Raw genomic sequence first — 22713 nt, 5'->3', positions numbered from 1 at the left:
TATAACGTTTTTTCACCCTAACTTGGTTTGTATATGAGCATTTATGAAAAAAAACAACAACAAAGAGGTACACACATTATTAAAAATATTACTGTTTTTTGTTTTTTCGGTATTATGTGTGTTTGATATTAACAATTGTTTATTGGGCAAGTGACTGTGAATTTCTGTAAATTGAAAAAAGCACAATAAAGTTTGTTGAAAAAAAAAAGATTAACAATATTGTCAGAATTAGCTTTATTTGGAAAGGTAGAGTTCTGCTTACAAAAGCAGAAGGAATCTCTCGTTTGACGTATGCAGCTCAATCTCTACAGGTTAATAACACAGTCTGCAATGCAATTAATAGAATATTATATAACTTTCTATGGAGAAATAAAACTCACTATATCAGAAAATCTGTTATTTTAAATACCTCTGATAAAGGCGGTTTAAATTGTATTGATTTTACTGCCCTTAACAATACACTCAAGGTAATCTGGATTAAGAAATATCTTAATAACCCCACATCTATCTGGAACTTTATTCCACATTTTGTATTTTCAAAGGTAGGAGGCCTTAACTTCCTGCTGTGCTGTAACTATAGTATTCCAAAAATCCCTTTGAAACTGTCAAATTTTCATCAACAGGTTCTCTTAGCCTGGGCTCTGATCTACAAACACAACTTTTCTCCACAGAGATGTATTATCTGGAATAACTGTAATATTGTCTATAAAAGGAAAACTCTGTTTTTAAATAATTGGTTTAATAATGGTATAATTTTCCTCAATCAATTATTCAAAGAACCTGGATTATTATATAACTACTCAGATTTCACAAAGCAGTATAAAGTACCAATAACTCCCAAAGAATTTGCAGTAGTGTTTGATGCCGTCCCATCTGGGCTTTGCATGTTATTAAGGGGTTTCTACAGCGCTCCTCCTCTGACTCTTCATCCTCCTGATGTGCTCAAATCTCCTCTGGGTAATTTCTGCTTCACTTCCGCTAAACAGTTGAACTCAAAAATCAAAGCTTTGTTTCAAGATAATTTAGTTTCTGTTCCATCAGCTATCTATTATTGGGCTAATTTCACTTCTAACATTGATTGGAAAAAAGTCTGGTCTTTACCACAAAAATACTTCTTAACAAATAAAGTCAAAGAAATCTCTTTTAAACTCCTACACAGATTTTATCCAGCAAAGCATTACTTAACTAAATTTAAGGCTGACATAAACACCAGTTGTACTTTCTGCCAGAAACAACCTGAAACCTGCTCTCATTTATTCTGGTTTTGTGAATTTACATACAGATTTTGGAAAAACATTCACAAATTTATCACCGATTCTATTTTTGCTGACATACAACTTTATTATAAAAACATACTTTTTGGTTTTCATAGCTTTGATGTCAAAGACCGTGATGCTTTCTTTTGTGTAAACATGGTATTATTTATGGCTAAATTTCATATACACAAAAAAAAATTTTCCAATAAAAAACCTGATTTCTTTGTGTTCAAACTGGAACTGCAGCGTTATTTAAACTTAATTTCTGCTTCAAAAAATACAAAAGCTCAAAAAACATTTAGCATCTGTAATTGTTTTGGACTGCTGACATAGATTTACTCTCGCATTTTCTCTTTTCTCTTTATTTTTTTGTTTCTTTTTATTTCTTATTCCCTTTTGTGTTTGTTATTAATAATTAGTATTTTTTAATGAATGCAACACGTTTGTTCTGTATTCAGAATTCTATTGTACATTATATGTGCATAATTGTTGTATTTTCTTGTTTTGTATGTTGCAATTGTTCAATAAAAAAAAAAAAAAAAAGATTTTGCAACCCAAAAAAAAAAAAAAAAAAAATTAGCTTTATTTGGCTGTTTTCACACGCCAACGGCGCCATCTGGTGGATTAGTGCTGCAACTGGATCTTTGTTGGGGGCTGCTGTGTTGAGCAGTCGACATTGGATCCGAAGATCAAAGGCAGGTTCCAAGTGGTTTTGGGTAAGACGTGAAACCCACGTTGCTCCTGGTTGCCCTGTATTGCAACTTTGCTGCTATCCGTGTGTAAATTGGACTTTAAAAAGCTTTTTAGCTTTAACAAAGGAAGAAAAGCGCTCTTAGGGATTGCAGCCATTTATGTTTATTTATTGTTCGATAATAATGTAGCTAAACAAAGAGAAGTACATCTGAAAAATACACGTTCTAACCTTACGTATTTTGTAATAAAGATTTTTAAACAAAGGTCTCGCCGCGTGTAGGTATGGTAGCGTGGCCGAGCGGTCTAAGGCGCTGGATTAAGGCTCCAGTCTCTTCGGGGGCGTGGGTTCGAATCCCACCGCTGCCAAGATTTTTTCGTTTTTTTCCCTTAAATGTCAAAAACACGTCATATATATTTGATTACTTATTTTTTTTTGCTTTTTGAATAATAACTAAAATTGATAATAAGGTGACCAGCAATACACAAATACGAAAAACTCCTATAAGCACAACACGCATGCCTAGTTTCAATAGAATGTGTAACGTTTACTTCCGAAAGTAAAATGAACAAATGAAATTATTACATTTAAATTGCCACAATAAATATTGTATTAAAGGCATATTTTCGAATTTATTTACAGGTAAACACAACACAATTTAATCAAGAAGTTTAAACCTAATTCTTAAGTAGACTACTTGCATTTACTACATACTACAAAAAGTATAAAAATATAAAGTCAACAGTGGCTTCCGCACATTCAGCTGAAAGCGTCGGTGGTTGTCAAAACTTCGAGGTGAGAAGGAGCACGTGAATGCAGCACCGTTGGACGCGTCGGGGGAAAGAGGAAAGAAAGGAAGCAAGAAAGGAAGGAGCCCTGCTGAATTCAGCCTAGCAGTCTTGGCGCCAATCCGATTTACATAGAAAATAAAGCGTTTGGATTGGATATTTTTAACCATTTAAGTTGTTTCTAAACGAAACACAGATCGGTGTTGTGTCGAGTTAGCTTTGTTGGCACTCTCTTCTATTGTCAGAGAGATTGGCCCACTTTTACTGTCGATACTTTGCTTTTACTCTTCTTCTTTAGCTAAGCGCCGGGACAAAGAGGTGTGTTTCTCCTGGTGACTGACAAGGCACATCGGGGGGGAAATGGGGGTGAGTGACGAGTGTTTTTGTTGTTTATGTGCGAGGTGACATAGTTGTTCCGGGGTTCGTAATCACCCCCGATGATGAGAGGCGAGAAAGGGGAAAAGAAACGAGGAGGAAGAGGAATGAGGAGATGGTGGATGGATGTGGTTTAGGGTCTTTGAAGCTTTTCCGTTTTAGCTCTTTAGCATCGCATCGTTAGCACCAACACAAAACACAACACAAGTCATTTTAAAACAACCTTTACGGAATGCTTTTGCATATCCGACTCGTAATTATGCGGCATTGTTAGCTAACAGTGCGTTAGCCGCCGTCAGAGGCATCATTTGTTCATGATGCTAGCTAGCTGTTTATGCTAATCACTGACTAATGTGCTCCTATTCATAATTACTAACGAGGCCCAAATGTGATGTATTATGTAAAAAAGCGACACTTGTTGGATGTTATTCTTTATTTACAGATAACCAGGCCTATATAAGGCTATATTGCTGAGTACTAGTCTTTTACTTTGTCTCCCACTTTCACTATTAGGATTTTTTTTAAACCCATCCACGTGTTTCGTCGGCTCAGACTGAAGCCTCAGTGTGCCTGGTACAGAGTTAAAGCTTTGGGCTAAAGTTGGACACTATGGCATTCCTCCTCGTAATGGTTACCTCGTTATTTCAGGCTGAAAGTGAAAGAATTTAGCTCCCCTCCTGGACCCTGAACACACCATGGTAAACTTGATTCACGTGTTGTAAATGGATTAGTTTCTGCATGCAGTCAATTCATTTAGTTTATTTCAACATGCCATGCATGCAGTGAACTAAACAGAGGAATTTATATTGTCGTGTAGCCAGACATGTTTATTTATAGCAAATAGATAATTACACTTTTTTTCTTCTTTTTCCCCCTTTTTTTCACTGTAATCCACTTAGTGATTTTTTTTTTTTTTTGCTAGTGAAGTCTGCCAGAACATTGGTATTAGAGCAACATTTCCAATTATGTAAGCCCACACTAAAAGCTGTTTTCAGCATCAACTATATGCACTTGGCATTGTTTCAAAATGAGCAATCAAAGCACAAGAAATCAGCTTTTCTTTACAGTTAAAGGTACAAAATAAAGTCAGGAATTTATTTTTGCAATGACTGAATGTTTGCTTGTCCTCCTGACTCTACTCAGCTTTTTCCCCCCTGGTCATTTGATTTGTGTTAAAAAAGGAATGCATACTGTGTCACAACTACTTTTAGTCATAATAGGAGTACTGCTTATACCTAAAATAGTTTTTTTAAAAAATACAAGGCTACTTGATCAAAGTCAGTTTCTTTGTTTTGTGTATTTGTTTTAAAGACCTGCTTAGTGAAAAAAGTGTTTTTTTTTGTTTTTTTTTTACATATTCTTGGGACATTTTTTTGACAATGGAGGACAGATATAGAGAAAATTTAGCTTAGATGAGCATTTCTTAGTTTTCCCTGATTCAAATTGTTGTGAATCAGGAGCAGATGAGAAAAATGCTGTTTGAAAAAAATGCTATTTGTGATGTAGAACATACACTGCTTGGGCCACAAGCTTCCTGCTCCACGCCATTCTGATGCATCCACTTGAAGACATGTACATCCTGTACGTCTTTGTTTTCCTCATCTAAACTGACATTTGGCTCAAAATTGTACGGCTGGATAGCTCCAATAATACCTGCCATTTTTGTTGCACTGGTAATGAATGACTGGGGGTGTGACGGGCTGTAAGATAGCGGGAAAGTGTCTAAAAAGAGACCTCTCAGTTAAAAGTGATGAGTGGGGGCGGGGGGGGGGGGTACTGCTGCTCTGCAGAAACTCTATTCTAGCAAGCCACACATAATTTTTTAATATGGCTGAAAACAGGACAATCATGATTTAAAAAAAAACCCCACAAGGAACACTTTACAACAGATGATTGGAGTGGGACTTTAAGCTTTTTTAAGATGCAAAAATGTAAATCGTTCTTTTAAACCAATTGGTAGGGCTTCAGATTTTGTTAAATAGTTGTGGGACAATGCTTCATACCAGATTTCAGCCACTAAATTCCAAAATTTTTCCAGCATATTAGTCATCAGAGAATGGCCAAAGATGAACACGTAAAGCACAAATAAACTTAGTTTACTTCCTTTTTTGAATGGGTAATGACAGAAAATTCTACATTCAATCAATCATTTCTGATTTTATTGTCTATTTTTGTAAAAACGAGTAGTAAAAACCATAGATAATCTTTAAAGACGCACTCCGATCATCTTTTGAGCTATTTTAAAAGCATTTCCAGTGCCCCCACTTCTCGTCACCCATCTGTTTACATGCTCTCCTGCTAGCTTACAGCCCCTCACAACCCCCAGTCATTCATTACCAGTGCAACAAAAATGGCAAACAGTACTGAGTCAGATTCCAGCTCAGATGAGGAAAACAAAGACGTTCATGGATCTATTTGTCTGCAAGTGGATGCATCAGAATGGAGCGGAGCAGGGAGCTTGTGGCCCACTCTGTATATTTTTTACGTCACAGATACAATCTTTTTCAAATTGCAATTTTTTTATCTACTCCTGATTCACAATGATTTGAATAAACTAATGCCCAAAAAAATGCAAATTTAAGCTTATTTCTTTACATCCGAAAAATTCCACAAGAACATGTTAAAAAAACTAAAAACAGCGCGCACCTTTGAAGCGTCTTCTTTGTTGTAAGGTTTGAATATTTACAACTGTAATATGTTATGTCAAGTTTTTATGATACGTTTGTGTGAAATCTGTTTCTTAAAAATAAATCAAGTTACTTATCTTTTTATCCCTTTTTAATACTCTTTCCCTCTCTATGTGCTAACGGATCATTTTCCTCTTATGAATGGTGTTCAGAGAAAATCTAACAGAGCAAAGGAGAAGAAAGCGCGACGTCTGGAGGAAAGGGCAGCTATGGACGCAGTGTGTGCCAAGGTGGATGCTGCTAATAAGGTAATTTGGTAGCAAAATAATGGATAATAGATCAGTTTGTGGAATTTTTTTTAATTTTTTTTTTTTTATTAACATTGGTTTTGTCAGTAAACTGTCTGTTTGGATTGTGTTTTAGTCTGTCGAGGAGGCCAGACTAACAAGCATGACAGATCCAGCTACAGGACCATATGTTTCTTTATGCATAATTAAGCCCCATATTCAGATCCTACCCAACTAGAATGCAGAGTTCCAGCAGCTTTGGGGTCAGGTCAGAGTAAAGTGAAATCAAATCCCGCACACCTGTTGGTCACTCGCTGCATCCTCTCCCTCAACAAGCTCTTAGCAGCGCTCTTCTGGGTTTATTACCATCTACTCCATCCCAAAATGGCTCTCTTTGTTTCTTGCTGTTGTCTTCCTGCTTTCTCTTCACTGCTGATCAAACAGAGCCTTCTTGACTCGGAGGATTGTTTGCTGTAAACAAATGGCTCATTCAACATTTTTACCGACGTCTTTGCAATTATAAATGACAGTGAGGGCTATTTCCCAGTACTTTACAGTCTCATTGATATCATTTGATATTTTAAAACTTACAAAGCTAGCAGATTCCCCGCGCTGTCAAATTATGTTTTGTCTTTGTGTCAAGAGCCCATTTTGGACCTGCTCATGAACCTGAAGTTGTTTTAGATATAAAAATGGAAACAGAATCCTAAGTCTTGTTATTTTTGTTTTTTTAGAGATTTAACTTTGTTTCTCTTTGTTTTGTAGCTTGAAGATCCGCTGTCTTCTTTCCCAGCCTTCAAGAAATATGACAGAAATGGGTAAATATTGTTTTTTACATTTCCCCCCCCCCCCCCCCTGCCCTATTGGATGTATATGAGAACTGGACTGAGTGACCCCTCCTCTTCGCGTTCCAAACAGGAAGTACATGCCAGCTCCAAGAAGCCAGAATCCCATAGACTTCAGTTGAGAAATAAACAGCTGTTAGTCATTATATTTTCCCAGAATAATCCTCTTTTCTCTGAAATTTTTCTTTCACGAGCTCTTGCTAATCCTAATTTTTTTTCTGTAATGCAAGTTACGCCTCAACGAAAGCATCTCATCTCACGTTGAACGTTCGAAACATTTGATTGACAGACTTTGTGTAGCCTGCATTCAAGTTGTAGGGGTGGGGCCTGTCATCAAGCTCACTCCTGATTGGCAAGAGTGGTATGGCAACCAATCTGGCAACCACTCTTGCCATAGAAATGGGGACTCGGACCAATCACTTCTTACTGGCGTCATCTGCCTTCAACACGGCAACGTCCATATCGCAATAAAATTGCCACTTAATTGACTTCATTTGATTGGAGCAGGAAGTAAGCCGTTTTCTGTGGGTGATGTCTAGAGCTTTGACGGTGTGGGATTTTTGATCACCGCGGTGATGAAGCAGCAAGAGTCGTGGTTAAACCCCCCCGTGTTTGTGTGTGTATTTAATCTGTAAACATGACAAGTACTGAAACATGGCAAGCTGTTAATTATAAATCAGACACACAAAAACATCCCCCATAATGTTTAATGGACTGTCCCTCCCTTGCGCAGGAGGATGCAGGCTTTGTCCCCCAGAAACCCTTGAAGTTTGAACATAGGACTCGCGGAAAAAGTAAATTATTAGCAAAGATGAATGTGTTTATTGTTTATATTGTGACTCATCACCGCGATGATCATCTCATCACCGTGGTGATGTGGTTATCGTCACACCCCTAGTGATGTGACACTCGGATCAGTTCTCATCTGCAGTCAGTGGAATGCCCCTGTTTGTAGTGCTGACTTGCCTGAGCTCACAGTTGTCCCTCTTTTCAGGCTGAATCTGCAGATTGAGTGCAGGAGAGTGACCTCTCTCAACCCGCTGTCTGTGGAGTGGGCCTTTGAACTCACCAGGGCCAACATGCAGGCACTGTAAGAGGTTCCTTCTGTTCGCATTTTTGTCCGCGCAGCATGAACTGTTTGTGAGTCAAACAGGGTGGAAAAGCAGGGCGGAGGGAACACATGCTGTTTATTTTCTGTCCGTAGATACGAGCAGAGTGAATGGGGTTGGAAGGAGAGGGAAAAGAGGGATGAGATGTACGATGAAAGGGCGTGGTACCTGCTGGCCCGTGACAGCGATTCATCCCCCGTGGCTTTCTGTCACTTCCGGTTTGATGTGGAGTGCGGAGAGGAGGTTTTGTATTGGTAAGGCCGTCATCAAAGTGTTTGTGGATTTTGGGGTTCGTTTGTTTGAGCTTCAACACGTTTCCTAACTCCGCAGCTACGAGGTTCAGCTAGAGAGCAAAGTGCGCAGGAAAGGGCTGGGGAAGTTCCTTATCCAAATACTTCAGCTCATCGCTAACAGGTAAAACCTCCAGTCCCTGTTTTAGTCACACTGGTTTTTATTAAAGTGACTCCCAGCAAAACACTCACAACATAAATCAGTTTAAAGCAGTGATCTCTGACCTTTTTTAGGGCACGGATTGGTTTGATGCCGGACAGTATTCCTACCGTACAGTCGCTGGTACTAGGCATGAATCAGCTTTTTATTTATGTCAATTATTTTTTATTCTTTTTTAACTGCACACTTTCCCTTAACCCAGGAGTCTGCAACCTCAGTCTTTGGAGCCACATATGCCCCCCACCCCCCACCCCCACCCCCACCCCTCTCCCCATCGCTTTGGCTTCATTGCCAATAATAAAATGGTTGTTGTTTTAAGAAGTGTTACTTATTCTTCACGATTTTATTTGACTTAGTCAGATATTTGAATTTGTGACTGAAGTGGATTCAAAAACCCGCTAAACAGAGGCTCTTGAACGGCCTTTTAGCATAGACTGTTGCTAACCGATACTAGCGCATGTGCCAACAGTTGGAAGAGGCTTGGTGCGAAATGTCAAATCTCTGGACTCTTACTCCAGACTTTAGCTTTCACAGCTCTGTTCCGATACACAAAAGACTTGGTGTCATAGGTCCTGCCAGGCAAAAACTGCACTTATTAATTTCTCCTCCATGATCAATTTTCAAACGGTTGGCACTTCCGTGAATTGAAAAGGACACTACCCATACACCACTACCAAATCCAATTGGGATAAATTTACCTGTCTGGTCAAAGTTCAACTGGTTTCACTTTCAACGCAGATTTTGTATGTAAATAAACAATGTAAAGTGAAAAATGAACTTTTCCCTCAGTGATTAAGCCTCAACCTCTGAAGGAGAGTTCATTTTCATTCTCAATAAAGGATCTGCAGTTGGTTTAAACTTATTATTTTTGTTTTACACTAGATTTTGTTTAGGCACCATTAAAATGTTGTCCACTTTTCAGCAAATCCCTTCCGGGGTTTCCAGAGTGAATCAGCTTTCACTGATTTGCACAGGCAGAGATTTTTTACACCCTCCCTGACACAAAGGGTTGTGGGGACCGGTACAGGGAAGCCCAGTCTTGGGGCCCCCTTGTGGCTACATAGTTGGGCAGGAAGGTGACGGGTCTTGGCCAAGGCCCCACACTGGATGAAGCTCATCGCAGTCCTTGGTACACAAACTCTGGTTTCCCATGCACCAGGCCGTCACGCAGGCAACTGAGCCATCCAGCCGCCCACATAGGACCTATTAAAATGTAGCATAGATTTTCCCGTAGGATTAAACCTTAATTGTTAAAGTGGAAGCTAAAAAGAAAGCAGACACCACTAAAAAGCCTTGATTGACTTCTAAGGTGTTGTGGATAACCGCAACATAAAGAGATGACAAAACTATCACAAAAACTGAAATTTCCTAAATATAATAAATGTAAATTCACCGTGTTTGCAACACTATTTGTAGCGTCTTCTTAAAAAGAATCCAGAGCCATTTTCCTGAAAAATTAAATGATGTAGAAAACGCCACAAACCAAGTGGACCACTAAACACATTTCTGATATCTTGCGGGTTAACATCACCTCACTACTTTGTAATGTAACCCTGGTTGTCAGTGACAGAGGTCAAAGGTTTCCTGTAGGTCTTCTGCACGTTTACAGTCCAGCAGCTATTTTGGTCCATCCTTCCATGGAGATCTTCTCAAGAGCTGGGATGTTTTTGGGGTGACATGACTTTAAACTCCTTCCACAGGTTTTGGATTGAGCTTCACATTGAACTGTACCCGTAAAGAACATGACCCTGGGCTCACACTGCATCCATTCCGGCTGCGGTGCGGCCGCCGGCGTATTTACTTAACTTGAAAGTGCAAGAGGCAGTCAACTGGCGCTCCAAAACCGTTTCGTTTGCTGCAAACTTTGGCTGTACGCCGGTGCGAGCTGGAGCACTTTTTTTGTTTTGGGGCAAATTAACGACCTAAACCAGAGATCGTGCAAGTGTAAAGTGCATCCGGTGCAGTTTTCAAAATAAAACCCATTTTCCGCTGTACTTGCTATATTTTCATCATGGTGTAAATATTACATCATATCCGCTGACGCAGGGTTACAAAGTGTTTGGTAGAGCGTCATTTCGGTCATATAACACCATGGATGACGAGAGGCTGATCACAGAGACCCGCCCCTCCCATCCTTTATGATACCGCACATGCTTTTTTTAAGAATATCAACAAAAAGAACAGAGCCTGGGCTGCAGCAGGACTGCGGCCATCCGTAGCCATAATGAGTCATCTGCCGCCGCCGGACTGGACAGTGTGAGCCCAGGGTCACAGACCACCTTCTTCTTTTTAGACTCCCTATACATTTATCGTTAGTTTTTGTCTTTGTGATCAAGTCAATCTTTAGGTATAAAAAGTGTTGTATAAATAATGTTATTACACCAAAAATAAATGGCATAAAATAAGCACAACAATTTAAAACTCGCCCCTCCCACTCCCCATCCCAACAAACAAACCTCCACCAAAAAAAGGTTTCAGTGTTGAAAAATAAACTGCATCCACTGTTGCATTGTCATACTCAGACACACGGAATTAGGATTTGTGTTTTAGAACATGATTAAAAATATGAATCAAAATAACGAAAGTCCATTCAGGGACCAACAAACTTTGAAGACTTTATTCTATATTTTTGTTTTGTAGGTCTCCAGTATCGTACTACAACAGTTTGTATGTTTTTGTGGATGTAATTTTGAAAGAGCTCTTCTTCATTTTTGGGTCTAGTACACAGATGAAGAAAGTGATGTTGACAGTCTTTAAACACAACCATGGGGCTTTCCAGTTCTTCAGAGAAGCTTTACAGTGAGTACAGAAACGCATGAAAGCATATCCATCATTTCTGACTGTCTTTCTTTCTTTAGCATATTTATTTATTTCCCACAAAACAATTACACCAAAGAAGAAATACAACAGCTTACACTAGCAATTTTTACATTTTAAAGGCAAAGGCAAAGATTTCTCAAATGTAATAGACATTTTTGGTTACAATGTTTTCTTGTTTATCGAGGGAGTTGCTTTCTAAAAACAACCCGTGATAAAATTCTCAAAGTAGGATTACAGATGTTTTATGGCTGTAAAACCCCTCACTACACACTTTATATGCTTTTCTCAGAAAGACAAAAAATCTTGCACTTTTTTTTTTCTCAAACTCTCAAAGTTCAAACCTTTTGTAGAAAAATAAGTCCAGTCCGAAAACCAAGATCTGATTGCAGTTGAAGATTTATGTAGATTTTGGCGAGCTGAATGCATTTCTAGAGGAGACACGGCATGGAGAAGATTTACTACAAGGTCAAAAGCCAACAAGGATGCAGAACGGCATTCAAAATGGCACACAAGAAACAGTGAGACCTCAAAAGGTGAACCGCTATAAAGCGAGGGACCGCTATATTCAATACCTAAAACCGACACATACAGACTTTCAACTGCATCAAAGTTTGTAGTTTTGTCTGTTTTATTAGTTTTTACCAATATCTTGTTGTGTCTGAAGATTTTTGGCTCTAAACGTTTGAAATCTTCATGTTTTTTGTGCCAGGTTCGAGGTCGATGAGACTTCACCCAGCATGTCAGGCTGCTGCGGGGATGACTGCTCCTACGAGATCCTCAGCAGGCGGACCAAACACGGCGAAGCCTCGGCAGGACACACCCACGGTGGCGTGCACTGCGGCAGCTGCTGCCACTGATGGGCCCAAGCCTCACGTTTTATGGGGTTAAAAGCCAGCAACTATCATTGCTGCGTGTGAAGGCTTGATGGTCTGAACGGCTATGATACACGGGCAGCATTCTGCCGTAAGGTTCTTTTTTTTATCGTTTCGTGCATCTGAGAGTTTGTGTATTCTTTGACGAAGGCGGGGTACATTTTCCACACACTGGGTTTTGTTCTTCTCAGTTTTCCTCTTGTCTTTTCTGTCCTTCCTGATTTCAGTAGTTGAGAAAAAAGCAGTATTAGTGACGTACTGCGAACTTTGTAGTCTCTTTTTAAAGAAACGGCAAAAAATGCACTCCTGATTTGGGACTCTCAAGGTTTCAGTTCATCACAGTCTGGGTTATAACCTGATTTATTCCTAATTTTGGTAATACTTACTCATCAGGAAGTATATCAAGAGAAAAGTTAGGTTTGATATCGCATAAAAGAGGCTAAGGACTGCACAACTGGAGACTGGAGTTTAAAAAAATAATCCTAAATTGTAAGTTTTTGCCCCCAATCAAAGAAAAAAATCTTTAAGTTTGAAGAAAAATCAAGTAACTAGCATAAAACCTGCATATAAACCTTTTTTTGTTTGTAATTTTTCTAGACACTCTAATTTTCTGTATAAAACCTTTGAGATGTCGACTCAGAAAGTCGCCTTTTTTGTTGACGAATTCTGTAATTTCAAAGTAAAATGTTTTCTATAGTTTTTATTAACCTGTTCCAGGCTGGTTAACAAACCTTTCAGACAAATAAAATGAATAATGGTACTAAAAATATAAACACATTTCTCTTGCTTAGTCAATTTTAGATCAAACTAAAGTCTTAAGTTGCAGCCATTTAAATTTTAGCTACCAGGCAAAGAAACAATAAAGCATCGCCTACTGAGTTCTAATAATCATTTTTTAAATTCTCCTCTTTTGGCTTTTATCAACTTTTAGCATCTCTGCTGGGCAGGTTTTAAGTGGAAACGGTGGGAAAGGTCACACCCTATTCAGCATTGAGAGGTTATAAGCGAGTCTGCAGCCGAGTTTTTGCTTTATTGTGAAAGGCAGATGTCTCACTTCCGCTAATAGCGTTTTCTTCATATTCTCTAATAGTGACGGTTACATTGAACTGTAAATATTATACTTTTAGTTGTGGTTACCAGCTACCATCTCTTTCCTTGGTCTGAAATGAACCACATGAGCTTCTTAAAGCATAAGTGCTTAAAAGAATACAAAGAAAAATTTTTTACGGTTACCGCAGATTTGTTCTGAGGATTGGGAGACGTTCCCTGTTCTTGCATCTTCAGCGTGCAAAAGTGAAACACAGCCTGCATTTTAAAGATATTTGTTTTTGGTTTTTTTTATTTCAAACCAGTCAGCAACGTCAAGGCTAAAATGACAGACAAGTGATGAAATTGTTTTTCAGTATGACTCTGGACCACAAATTAACAGTTTTTTTTTTTGTGGCACTGAAAAGTCATGTAAACAAATTCCTTTTTTTATTTGCCTTTAGATAATTTTAGTTTCAAATATATGTATTTTTTCCGTTAACTTCCATTCATAACATTAATGCTTCCCTTTTAGTGCACAAAGAGATAATTCGCTAGAAATTTTGCATTGGGAGGGACCTCGGACCATCAATGAACCGTTTGTTTCTCTCAGGTTGATGACATTTGATCAAACCTCATCTTTCTGGGAATAGTTAGCTGTGTTACTTTTTTTTGTTCTTTTTTTTTCCCACGTAAAAACCTTAAATCCACCTGGAATTCTTGCATTTTTAGTAAAAACCTGTTAATTGTAGCTTATTCAGTCCCTTCCAAATGTGACGCTGCATGAATTTCCCTTGAACCTGAGCCACAGGGCTGCAGTCAATCCAGGCAGGTGTGCCGTTTCTGTTTTTTAACCTCTAAAAGCTCACAAGCTTTAAAAAGGATTTAGTGAAAGTATAGGTTAAAAGTGAGCTTACATTTTTTTTAAATAAAGTTTGTTTTAGAAAAAAACATTGATAATCCTCTCAACTTTCAAGATTTCTTTTTTTTCTCTGTATATAAATATGTATATGTATAAATATAAAGTGTTGTGGCTCCATCCTCTCTTTTTCTTGGCCTTTTACAGGTTCAGATCTCTGAAGATTGTGTTGAATCATAGAAAACTACATATTTGAGAGTGAGTGTTACAGTCTTGTCAGCGACAATAAAAGGGAAAGTCGTTCTGCCTTGTCAGTGTTTTATTTGTATGTTGCAAATAAAGGAAACTTCTTTGACTTTATAGAATTTGCATTTTCTTTGTGGTTTTTTACATTTACATTAATATTTTCTTTTTAAAACACGTGTGAAAAATGTGGTTAATGTAGAATGATGAGCTCAAACAAAGAAACCATTGTTTCCCAATTTAAATGGGATTTTCAGATTAGTGTTGGGTCTAAAGTGGTTTTAAAGACCAAACTACGCTTTGTTGATTCAAAAAGTCAGACTGGTGTAGAATCTTGGTTCTAAATTCAACTGGAAAATGTGTCCAGGTCCGCGGAACTATTAGCAAATGTTTCAAGTGGGACTCGTTTTCGTGTTGCGCTGATTCCGGAAGTAGCTGTTGCAGGCGCTGCGGAGATGTCACAGCGCAGTAAATGAATGGATGCTGCGCTCGAAGCTCCAACGGGTCCATCTCTGTCCCTCCAGGATGACATGAGACGTCGCGGTCGTCGCTCCTCGTCGCCTTAAGTCCCGCCTCCCGCCGTTTCCGCTGCTGGTAGGATCAGACGGAAGGCGCCGGGTTAACTTGGCCTGCTTTGTCATCCAGTTATTTAGCATTCGACCTTTTCTTTTTGCTCGTAAAAGTCACCCTGAGATTTTTACAAGTCAGAAAAACACTCTGGTATTTTTAATTGTTACTACACTGAGCATTTAAAAGCAAAGTGATATTTGTAATGGGTTCCGTGTGTATGTTTTAAACATTCTCATTTCAGGATACCATAACCATGGCAACAAGGATGAAGCTGAAGCTGAAGACAGTGTTTGTGATGTACTTCATGGTCTCCCTGATGGGTCTCATCTATGCTCTTATGCAGCTTGGTGAGTGATGCATTCTCATCTTTCTGTGTCCCGTTTAGAGCAAAAATATCAACACCTCGTTACATTCCTATAATAAAGTATTTGTACGGGAGAAATGAATGGTTTAAACATATAAAAAACTAATTAGAGTACTGGCAAAACACTGAATATAGAATATTCATTTTTTCACATTCCCTTTCTAAAACTATTTTTTAAATAAAACCAGAATTCAAGCAGCTACTAATAGTGACACCAGTTCCCATATACCAGGCATGTCCAAAGTCCGGCCTGTGGGCCAAATGCGATCTGCATTCATATTTCTCCTGACCCACAGACTCCTTTCATAAGTCAATAATATGTGACCCCCAGCCTTTTCTACTAACTGTGCATGATTTCTTGATAGATTTTTAAGCTGTTGTAAACCTGTGGCAACTCTGTTGTGCAACTCTTCTGTCGCACATGTTTTTTTTTTGTTGAAAGAAAAATAATCGTTACCAATCACATTTATATGTGTACTAAATAAATAGTACTAGATAGTTCTAAATAAATAGGTTTTAGAATTTGCGACTGTACCGTCTTTCTGTTAAAGTTCATTAGTTTTCATACAAGGCAAATCAAAAGACACCCCTAATATTGCTAAAAACCCAATGGGAAGAGGATTTAGGCTTAAATATCACTGAGAAAGCCCTAGACAGAATATACTCTTCCTCAATTTGCTCACGTCACAGGATTACTCAATTTAAAATTGTACATAGACTCCATTGATCTAAAGCAAAACTTACAAAATTCATTCCAGATATTTATCCAATTTGTGATCGATGTAAACAATCAACGGCCACCAACTCTCATATGTTTTGGTCCTGTGTAAAATTAAGTTGCTTTTGCCATTCAATATTTAAAGTATTTTTAAGATGTTTTACAAAGGCCTATAAAACCTTCTGTAATTTCTGCAATATTTAGCGTAATCCCACAGGATCTTAATCTCAACCACAAAGCACAAAACATAATTATCTTTGGGACCTGAATTGCTAGGAAACCTATTCTTCTCAATTGGAAGGATCATTTTCCTCCAACTTTAAAGATGTGGATAAATGATCTCTTACATGGTTTGGTTTTGGAGAAAATTCGCTTCTCTGCTAGGGGGTTGTACACAAGATTTTTTTACCACTTGGAATCCCTTCTTAAATTATATAAAGGACTTAGATGTCTCTGCTGTTAGAATACTTAATGATTGACTTTATTTTGGAAATGTGCAATTGAGAGGTTTACTTCTTTTGAAAATGTATATTTTACAAAATATTTGTAGTATGAAAGAGTGGTGCAGTAAAGGGGAGGGCATGTGGGGATATGTCATACAAACTTAATCCTTGTACCCTCTGTTTAAATTTGAAATACCAATTAAAAAGACGGTGTAAAAAGGTTCAGTAGTTTTAGAAAATCTCTTCCAAAATTGACGTTCCATCTACGTCTCATAAAAATTACAAATTTATCCCAGGAACAGGTAGAGAGGCGGGGGGCGGGCCTTAGACTCACCGCTTATGATTCCAGACCATCAACAAACCAACAGCTGCTTCCTAATAAAACATAGTTGTCATCCATAAAATTATTATAGTTTATTGGGTTTACTGGATTTAAAGAAAAAGAAAAAATAGAAACGAGTCTGCATCAAAGTGAATTTGTTACGACAGACGGAAAAGTCTATTCAGGGTTGTGGGAAATGGACAAAAGATCAAAGGAAACATCACGCTCATAAAGAATAAAAATAATTAAAATAAATAATTAAATAACTATCCTGACAGTATTTTGAATCAATACAAGTACTAAATGATATGATATGTCGGCAAAAGCATTTTTTCTAACACACCTAGTGTTGCGGCTCCCTGTGCTTTCATCTCAGTGGGAAGCGGATCCAAATGGCTCTTTGAGAGGTCCAGGTTGCCGACCTCTGGGCTACGGTATGAAAATGTATCAGAACCTTTCGTCCTCTGTGTTGAGCAGGTCAGCGCTGCGATTGCACAGAACACATCATGGTGAAAGATCGCACCATATCCCGCCTGCAGGAGGAGCTTCACCACCTGAAAGATGTCATAAAGAATTCGGAGGCGACCAAACTACCCCCGAAGCAGCCAGCCAGAGGCCCCCCGCCCACCACCATCTTCGTCATCACTCCCACATATGCCAGGTAAGCCCCGCCTTTCCTGGTGTTTCGTGTCTTCAGCTAGCTCTGGGCTCTAGCGGCTCCTCTGATCTTATTGTAGGCTGGTGCAGAAAGCAGAGCTGACCCGCCTGTCGCAGACTTTCCTCCACGTCCCTCAGCTCCACTGGATCGTGGTGGAGGACTCGCCCCAGAAGACTCCTCTGGTCACCGATCTTCTGAAGAAGAGCGGCTTGGTCTACACCCACCTGCACGTGCCAACCGCCAAGGACCACAAACTCCAGGAGGTATAGGGCTGATCCTGTTTTCTCCAGGTCTTCAGGTTTGTTTCAGGTCCTACTCCTGTTTTGTTTTTGTTTTTCGGACAGGGAGACCCCAGCTGGCTGAAGCCCCGTGGCGTGCAGCAAAGAAATGAGGGGCTGCGGTGGCTGCGAGAGGACAGACGGGCTGAGGCGGGAGGGGACAACCTGCAGGGGGTGGTGTATTTTGCTGACGACGACAACACATACAGTCTGCAGGTGTTTGAAGAGGTGAGAAATGAGATGTTTAGCTGTTTCCAGAAACAGAAACTTGAAGGTTTGAGATTTTTCTGGTTTTGACTCAGATGAGGAGCACCCAGCGGGTGTCAGTCTGGCCGGTGGGGCTGGTTGGTGGGATGAAATACGAGAGGCCCGTGGTCGAAGGAGGAAAGGTACATTCACAAAAACAGTATTTTGGGCCTAAAGGTTCTTGTATTTTTGCAACTACTCACTGATTCCTTAACCCTTTAACACCGGAGATGTAGCCGGCAGAACCTGAATAACACACGCTCTTTGACATACCATAAATCTTCGACTGTTTACATCAGGGTTCTGCAACCTTGAATAATAATAGGAGCCATTTGGGTCTGTTTCTTACTGATCAAAACCTAGTAGGAGCCGCCCCTTTTAAAAAATGTCAGACTGCTTTGCTTGACGTTTCTCTTTTGGTATAAATAAATCAGATATATACAAAGAAAAAGCCTTTTCTCTAAATGTGAAATTGCGCTTTTACTGTTGAAGCGCGTATGACTTCCTTTCAAAATAAAAGACATCCTGTGCTACACAGGATCGTCCCATTGAAGTTAGCGTGCTCCCATGAAAAGGTTTTAAAGTCAAACATGGCATTTTTTCTTGTTATTTCTTAAATCTACTGCTGTTAACTTAAACATGAACATGACTTTATTGGTTTATGATTCAATAGAAATAGTGTAAAAATAATAGATTAACTCCCTTCTGTGTAGCTAGTAAATATTGTAGCGCAACGTAAAATGTGATCTTTAAACTCATAACATAAAAAGACCAATCGGACAAGATCAACTATGTTACTTAAGTTCTGTGCAAAATGGTAGATCACACAAGATCTCTTGAGTTTATGTAAACCTATCTAGTCTAAATTAAATCAATGCTAAGCTAACTAAATCATTTTTATTTCATTTTATCTTACTTCAGCCAAAGATTTGCATGTTGCAGACCCGCTGGTGTACGTGATCAATGTGAATCAGCTGATTCTGACGCAGAGTAAAGCTGTTCTTCCTATTGGCTTTTCACCGATATGCAACACATTAGCAACATTTCAAAATCCGCTGGAGTTACATTTATTGCATAAACTATGGAATGCTACATTTGCACCGGTCATGTGACGCGCTAAAAAGCAGATTCTTAAATGCTAGTTTAGCATATAGTTGTTCACACTGGAGTATCCCTACTCGACACCAGCTCATGTCCGCCACCTACAGTTGGAAGAGGCTTGGTGTGAAATGTCCAAATCCCACAAATCGTGTCTCCAGGCTTTTCCTTTCACAGCTCTATATCAAAGGCTTTGCGTCATGTAATTCCAGCTGGGCACAAACGGCAATTAATACGTTCTCCTTCATGATCAATTTTCAACGGTTGGCACTTCCGTGAATTCAAAGGCACGCCATCCATACGTCACTACCAAATCACAGTCTCTGACTGTTCAAAGTTCACCCGGTTTAACTGTCGACACATGTTCAGTTGCCACACGTTTTGTACGCAGAGTCTTAAAACGGACATAAAAACTTGCGTAGCGACACACGAATGTGAGAGATTTCAACGCGGAAGTTTACATAGACTTTTCATTGAATGTGGTTGCTTAAACACATGTTGCCAAGAGCCGTGTGAATGTTGCTGAAGAGTTACGGTGGTTGAAAGAAAAGCTAAAGCCCAGGTGTAACCATTTTTTATTCCTTTTTTTCTGTTTTTTGCTGAAGGTGGTTCGCTTTCACACCGGCTGGCGGCCCAACCGCCCCTTCCCCATAGACATGGCCAGCTTTGCTGTGTCCCTGAAGCTGGTTCTGGCCAACCCAGAGGCTTGTTTTGATGGAAACGCACCAATGGGACTCTTGGAAAGCAGCTTCCTTCAGGGTCTGGTTACGATAGATGAGCTGGAGCCTAAAGCCGACAACTGCACTAAAGTATTCCCTGTTTTTGTGTTACGACAATGACAGAGAACAGATGGAGAAGTTTGTCTTTTAAAGTTCTTTCTGATGTTGTGTTTGTGCTCTGTAGGTGCTGGTGTGGCACACACGGACCGAGAAGCCCAAGATGAAGAGAGAGGAGGCGCTGCAGGCACAGGGACTGGGTTCAGACCCGGCTCTGGAGGTCTGAAGAACACACCCAGACAGACCCACACCCATCCTCTGTTTTCAAATCTGTTACTCATCATTGTAAAGTGTTCTGGTCTGCCAGCTCTCTCTCTGGTTCAGGTCATAAATGTTAATGTGTGTGTGATAACTGTGTTGACAGGCTGTGTAAATGTCAGTACTGTTGGATTTGCTTTACTTCCTTCTCAACGCTGCAGTACTGTAAGTTACCTGAAGAGGGCGCCAGTTAAAGAATCTGAAGTCATCTTGTTCCTTTCAAATTCACCTTGTTCTTGGAGTTTGTAAAACCATTAACAATGCATGCCTGGCCATTTTGAAGGGTTTTTTAGTCCTTAATATTTATTTTTTACACAAAAATCCCTTCTCATGTCAGTATTGTTGGGCCGTCAAAGCAGCAGCAGCAGCAACAGAAATTGTTGCCTTGTTTCTCTGCAGTATTGAACTGCATCACTTCATGCTAAAACTTCACACTAATTAGGTTTTTTTCAGGAAAATAAATCCTTTTTGAATAGTGAATGATTATTTTATAGCTACACAGTAAAAGATTGTTTACATTTCAAATAGTTCCAGTGTGGATAACGTTAAAAACTGGAGAACGTCAAAACTAACGGCTGAAAGAGGCGATATGTGTGACGCCACTGATTGACTTGGACTGATTTTTAAAAAAAGCTTTCTGTTCATCTCAACCTGATTGGACATTGCCAAGCATAGACTTTTCCTAGAATGGGAAGATTGGAAAGAACACGCCCCCCCCATAAGGCCATTCTAGAGATAAGTAATTACAGCGCACTTGTCAATCAATAGGCAGTCTTCTCTCTTGAGCAAAGTTTAGATTTAAAGTATTTTTTAAAAATCTTTTTTTTATTGTCTTGATGCTGAATTTGATAAATCCAAAAATAGCTATTTTTGGATCTAGATTGTGTTTCTTTTTCACTAAGTTGGGCTGTTTTTACATTGGAGTGAATAAGAAAAAGTTGGATTCATATTTGACAAAATGTCCCAATTTGGTTTAAATCTCCCTTAAGCTGTTGGTACTTTTAGATTCTTTGCAAGCTGAGGCTGTAGCTGGAACAAGCTGCTGTTTAGGACACAGACAGCAGGAGCTTTGTCTGCTGTAGAGTAATCTGTGCCTCTGAGGACATTATCTCCATGTTCCTATGGTTATGTATTTATTGCTGTAATTATGTTCTGCACATTGTACAGCGTGATAATAAACCTATATCAGACATGCTCCGTGTCTGCTGTTGGATATCTGTTTAAAGTCTACTGCTCTTCACATTTGGACTCATTCAGACAGAGCCAGAGTTTTGGCCACAACATTGGTAACACTTTGCATGCAAAACTCAAATGTGCTGCACAGAGCAGCTTTATTATCTCCTGCACTTTGTTAGGTACATCATGCTAGTACTGGGTTGGACCCCCTTTTACCTTCAGAACTGCCTTAATCCTCTGTGGTATTGATTCAACAAGCGACTGGAAACATTCTTCTGAGAGTTTGGTCCATATTGACATGATAGCATCACGCAGAGCTGCTCATCCATGATGCCAATCTCCCGTCCCACCACATCCCAAAGGCGCTCTATTGGGTTGAGGCCATTTGAGTCCAGTGACCTCATTGTCATGTTCAAGAAACCAGCCTGAGAGGATTCCAGCTCTATGACATGGATCCTTATCCTGCAACAAGTAGTCATCAGAAGATGGTACACCGTGGCCATAAAGGTATGGACATGGTCAGCAACAATACTGAGGTAGGCTGTGATGATGGAACCATGCTCAATTGGTACTAAGTGGTCCAAAGTGAGCCAAGAAAACATCCTCCACACCATTACACCACCACCAGCCTGAACCATTGATACAAGGCAGGAGGGATCCATGCTTTCATGTTGTTGACGCCAAATCCGAATGTTGCAGCAGAAATGGAAACTCATCAGACCAGGCAACATTTTTTCAATCTTCTATTGTCCAGTTTTGGTCAGTCTGTGTGAATTGTAGCCTCCGTTTCCTGTTCTTAACTGACAGGAGTGACACCCTGTGTGGTTTTCTGCTGCTGTAGACCATCTGCCTCAAGGTTGGACGTGTTGTGCGTTCAGAGATGCTCTTCTGCAGAGCTCGGTTGAAACCAGTGGTTATTTGAGTTTCTGTTATCCTTCTATCAGCTGGAACCAGTCTGGCCGTTCTCCTCTGACCTCTGGCGTCAACAAGGCATTTCAGCCCACAGAACTGCCTCTCACTTGACATTTTCTCTTTTTCGGACCATTCTCTGTAAAAAAAAAAAAATCTCAGTAAATCATTCGTTTCTGAAATAGTCAGACATGCCCGTCTGGCATCAACAACCACGTTCATACCAGAAAAGGTTTAGGTTTAGTTATTGTTGGTGTGTGTTTTATAGTTGTAGGTCAGTATTCACGTGTTCATGTTTTCTCATTTAGAGTATTCCAAGGAAGGTGTTCATTAGCTTCCAAATCAAAGCCCTAAAATCCTCTTTAAAATGTGTTTCTATGGTTTATTTACATCATATTCAGGTTTTATTTCTCCTTTCAAAATTAAACTATTTCAAAATGTTTCTTTCAAAATGACATGAATTAATTAAGCTAATTAAAAATGATCAACTTTATGCCCTTTAAGAAGGTCAGATTTTGCTTCATTAGAATAGGATGCTTGTTTTTGTTTAGTTTGTCGCTGAATTTGAAACCCGACCAGCAGCACATCTGCGTCACATAAATGTGTCAGGCTGTGTTCGCCTAAAGCAGGTCGATGACTTCAGCTCATC

The 22713-nt window shown here is 39.4% G+C and overlaps 2 protein-coding genes and 1 non-coding gene across 7 annotated transcripts; all 3 read left to right on the top strand.

Moving 5' to 3' along the window:
• Nucleotides 1–1893: 1893 nt before the first annotated feature.
• naa40 (N(alpha)-acetyltransferase 40, NatD catalytic subunit) lies at nt 1894–14370 on the top strand. 3 transcript variants are annotated; one of them, XM_023966202.1, is made up of 9 exons: nt 1894–1972; nt 3034–3101; nt 5950–6045; nt 6790–6842; nt 7864–7959; nt 8074–8232; nt 8309–8392; nt 11150–11227; nt 11958–14370. In XM_023966202.1, exons 2-9 carry the CDS (start codon nt 3096–3098, stop codon nt 12103–12105), a joined length of 720 nt encoding a protein of 239 aa, XP_023821970.1. In that variant the 5' UTR covers nt 1894–1972; nt 3034–3095; the 3' UTR covers nt 12106–14370. The 3 variants fall into 3 exon arrangements, with proteins under 3 accessions (XP_023821970.1, XP_023821968.1, XP_023821971.1); XM_023966200.1 differs by lacking the exon at nt 1894–1972 and having other exon boundaries at nt 2760–3101; XM_023966203.1 differs by lacking the exons at nt 1894–1972; nt 3034–3101 and adding an exon at nt 3788–3808.
• Nucleotides 2234–2315, top strand: trnal-aag. Its single transcript has one exon. It is a non-coding gene; the product is annotated as a tRNA-Leu (tRNA).
• A 279-nt stretch (nt 14371–14649) lies between the features above and the next one.
• Nucleotides 14650–21192, top strand: b3gat3 (beta-1,3-glucuronyltransferase 3). 3 transcript variants are annotated; one of them, XM_011487285.3, is made up of 8 exons: nt 14650–14842; nt 15060–15165; nt 17143–17326; nt 17403–17586; nt 17668–17829; nt 17904–17990; nt 19551–19754; nt 19849–21192. In XM_011487285.3, exons 2-8 carry the CDS (start codon nt 15072–15074, stop codon nt 19945–19947), a joined length of 1014 nt encoding a protein of 337 aa, XP_011485587.1. In that variant the 5' UTR covers nt 14650–14842; nt 15060–15071; the 3' UTR covers nt 19948–21192. The 3 variants fall into 3 exon arrangements, with proteins under 3 accessions (XP_011485587.1, XP_011485588.1, NP_001098297.1); XM_011487286.3 differs by having other exon boundaries at nt 14650–14968; NM_001104827.1 differs by lacking the exon at nt 14650–14842 and having other exon boundaries at nt 15084–15165; nt 19548–19754; nt 19849–19947.
• Nucleotides 21193–22713: the final 1521 nt, after the last annotated feature.

The sequence above is a fragment of the Oryzias latipes genome, chromosome 18 (genome assembly GCF_002234675.1).
Source record: "Oryzias latipes chromosome 18, ASM223467v1".
NCBI lineage: Eukaryota > Metazoa > Chordata > Actinopteri > Beloniformes > Adrianichthyidae > Oryzias > Oryzias latipes.
Note: the sequence above shows the minus strand (reverse complement) of the source record. Positions and strands in the feature narration are given on the sequence as shown.

Coding starts and splice junctions, on each gene's coding strand:
- naa40 (XM_023966202.1), top strand. Junction 7,960..8,073: donor AGGGCCAACATGCAGGCACT/GTAAGAGGTTCC, acceptor TTCTGTCCGTAG/ATACGAGCAGAGTGAATGGG. Junction 8,393..11,149: donor CTTCAGCTCATCGCTAACAG/GTAAAACCTCCA, acceptor TTTTGGGTCTAG/TACACAGATGAAGAAAGTGA.
- b3gat3 (XM_011487285.3), top strand. CDS start 15,072: ATGGCAACAAGGATGAAGCTGAAGCTGAAGACAGTGTTTGTGATGTAC. Junction 17,587..17,667: donor AGGACCACAAACTCCAGGAG/GTATAGGGCTGA, acceptor TTTTTCGGACAG/GGAGACCCCAGCTGGCTGAA. Junction 19,755..19,848: donor AAGCCGACAACTGCACTAAA/GTATTCCCTGTT, acceptor TGTGCTCTGTAG/GTGCTGGTGTGGCACACACG.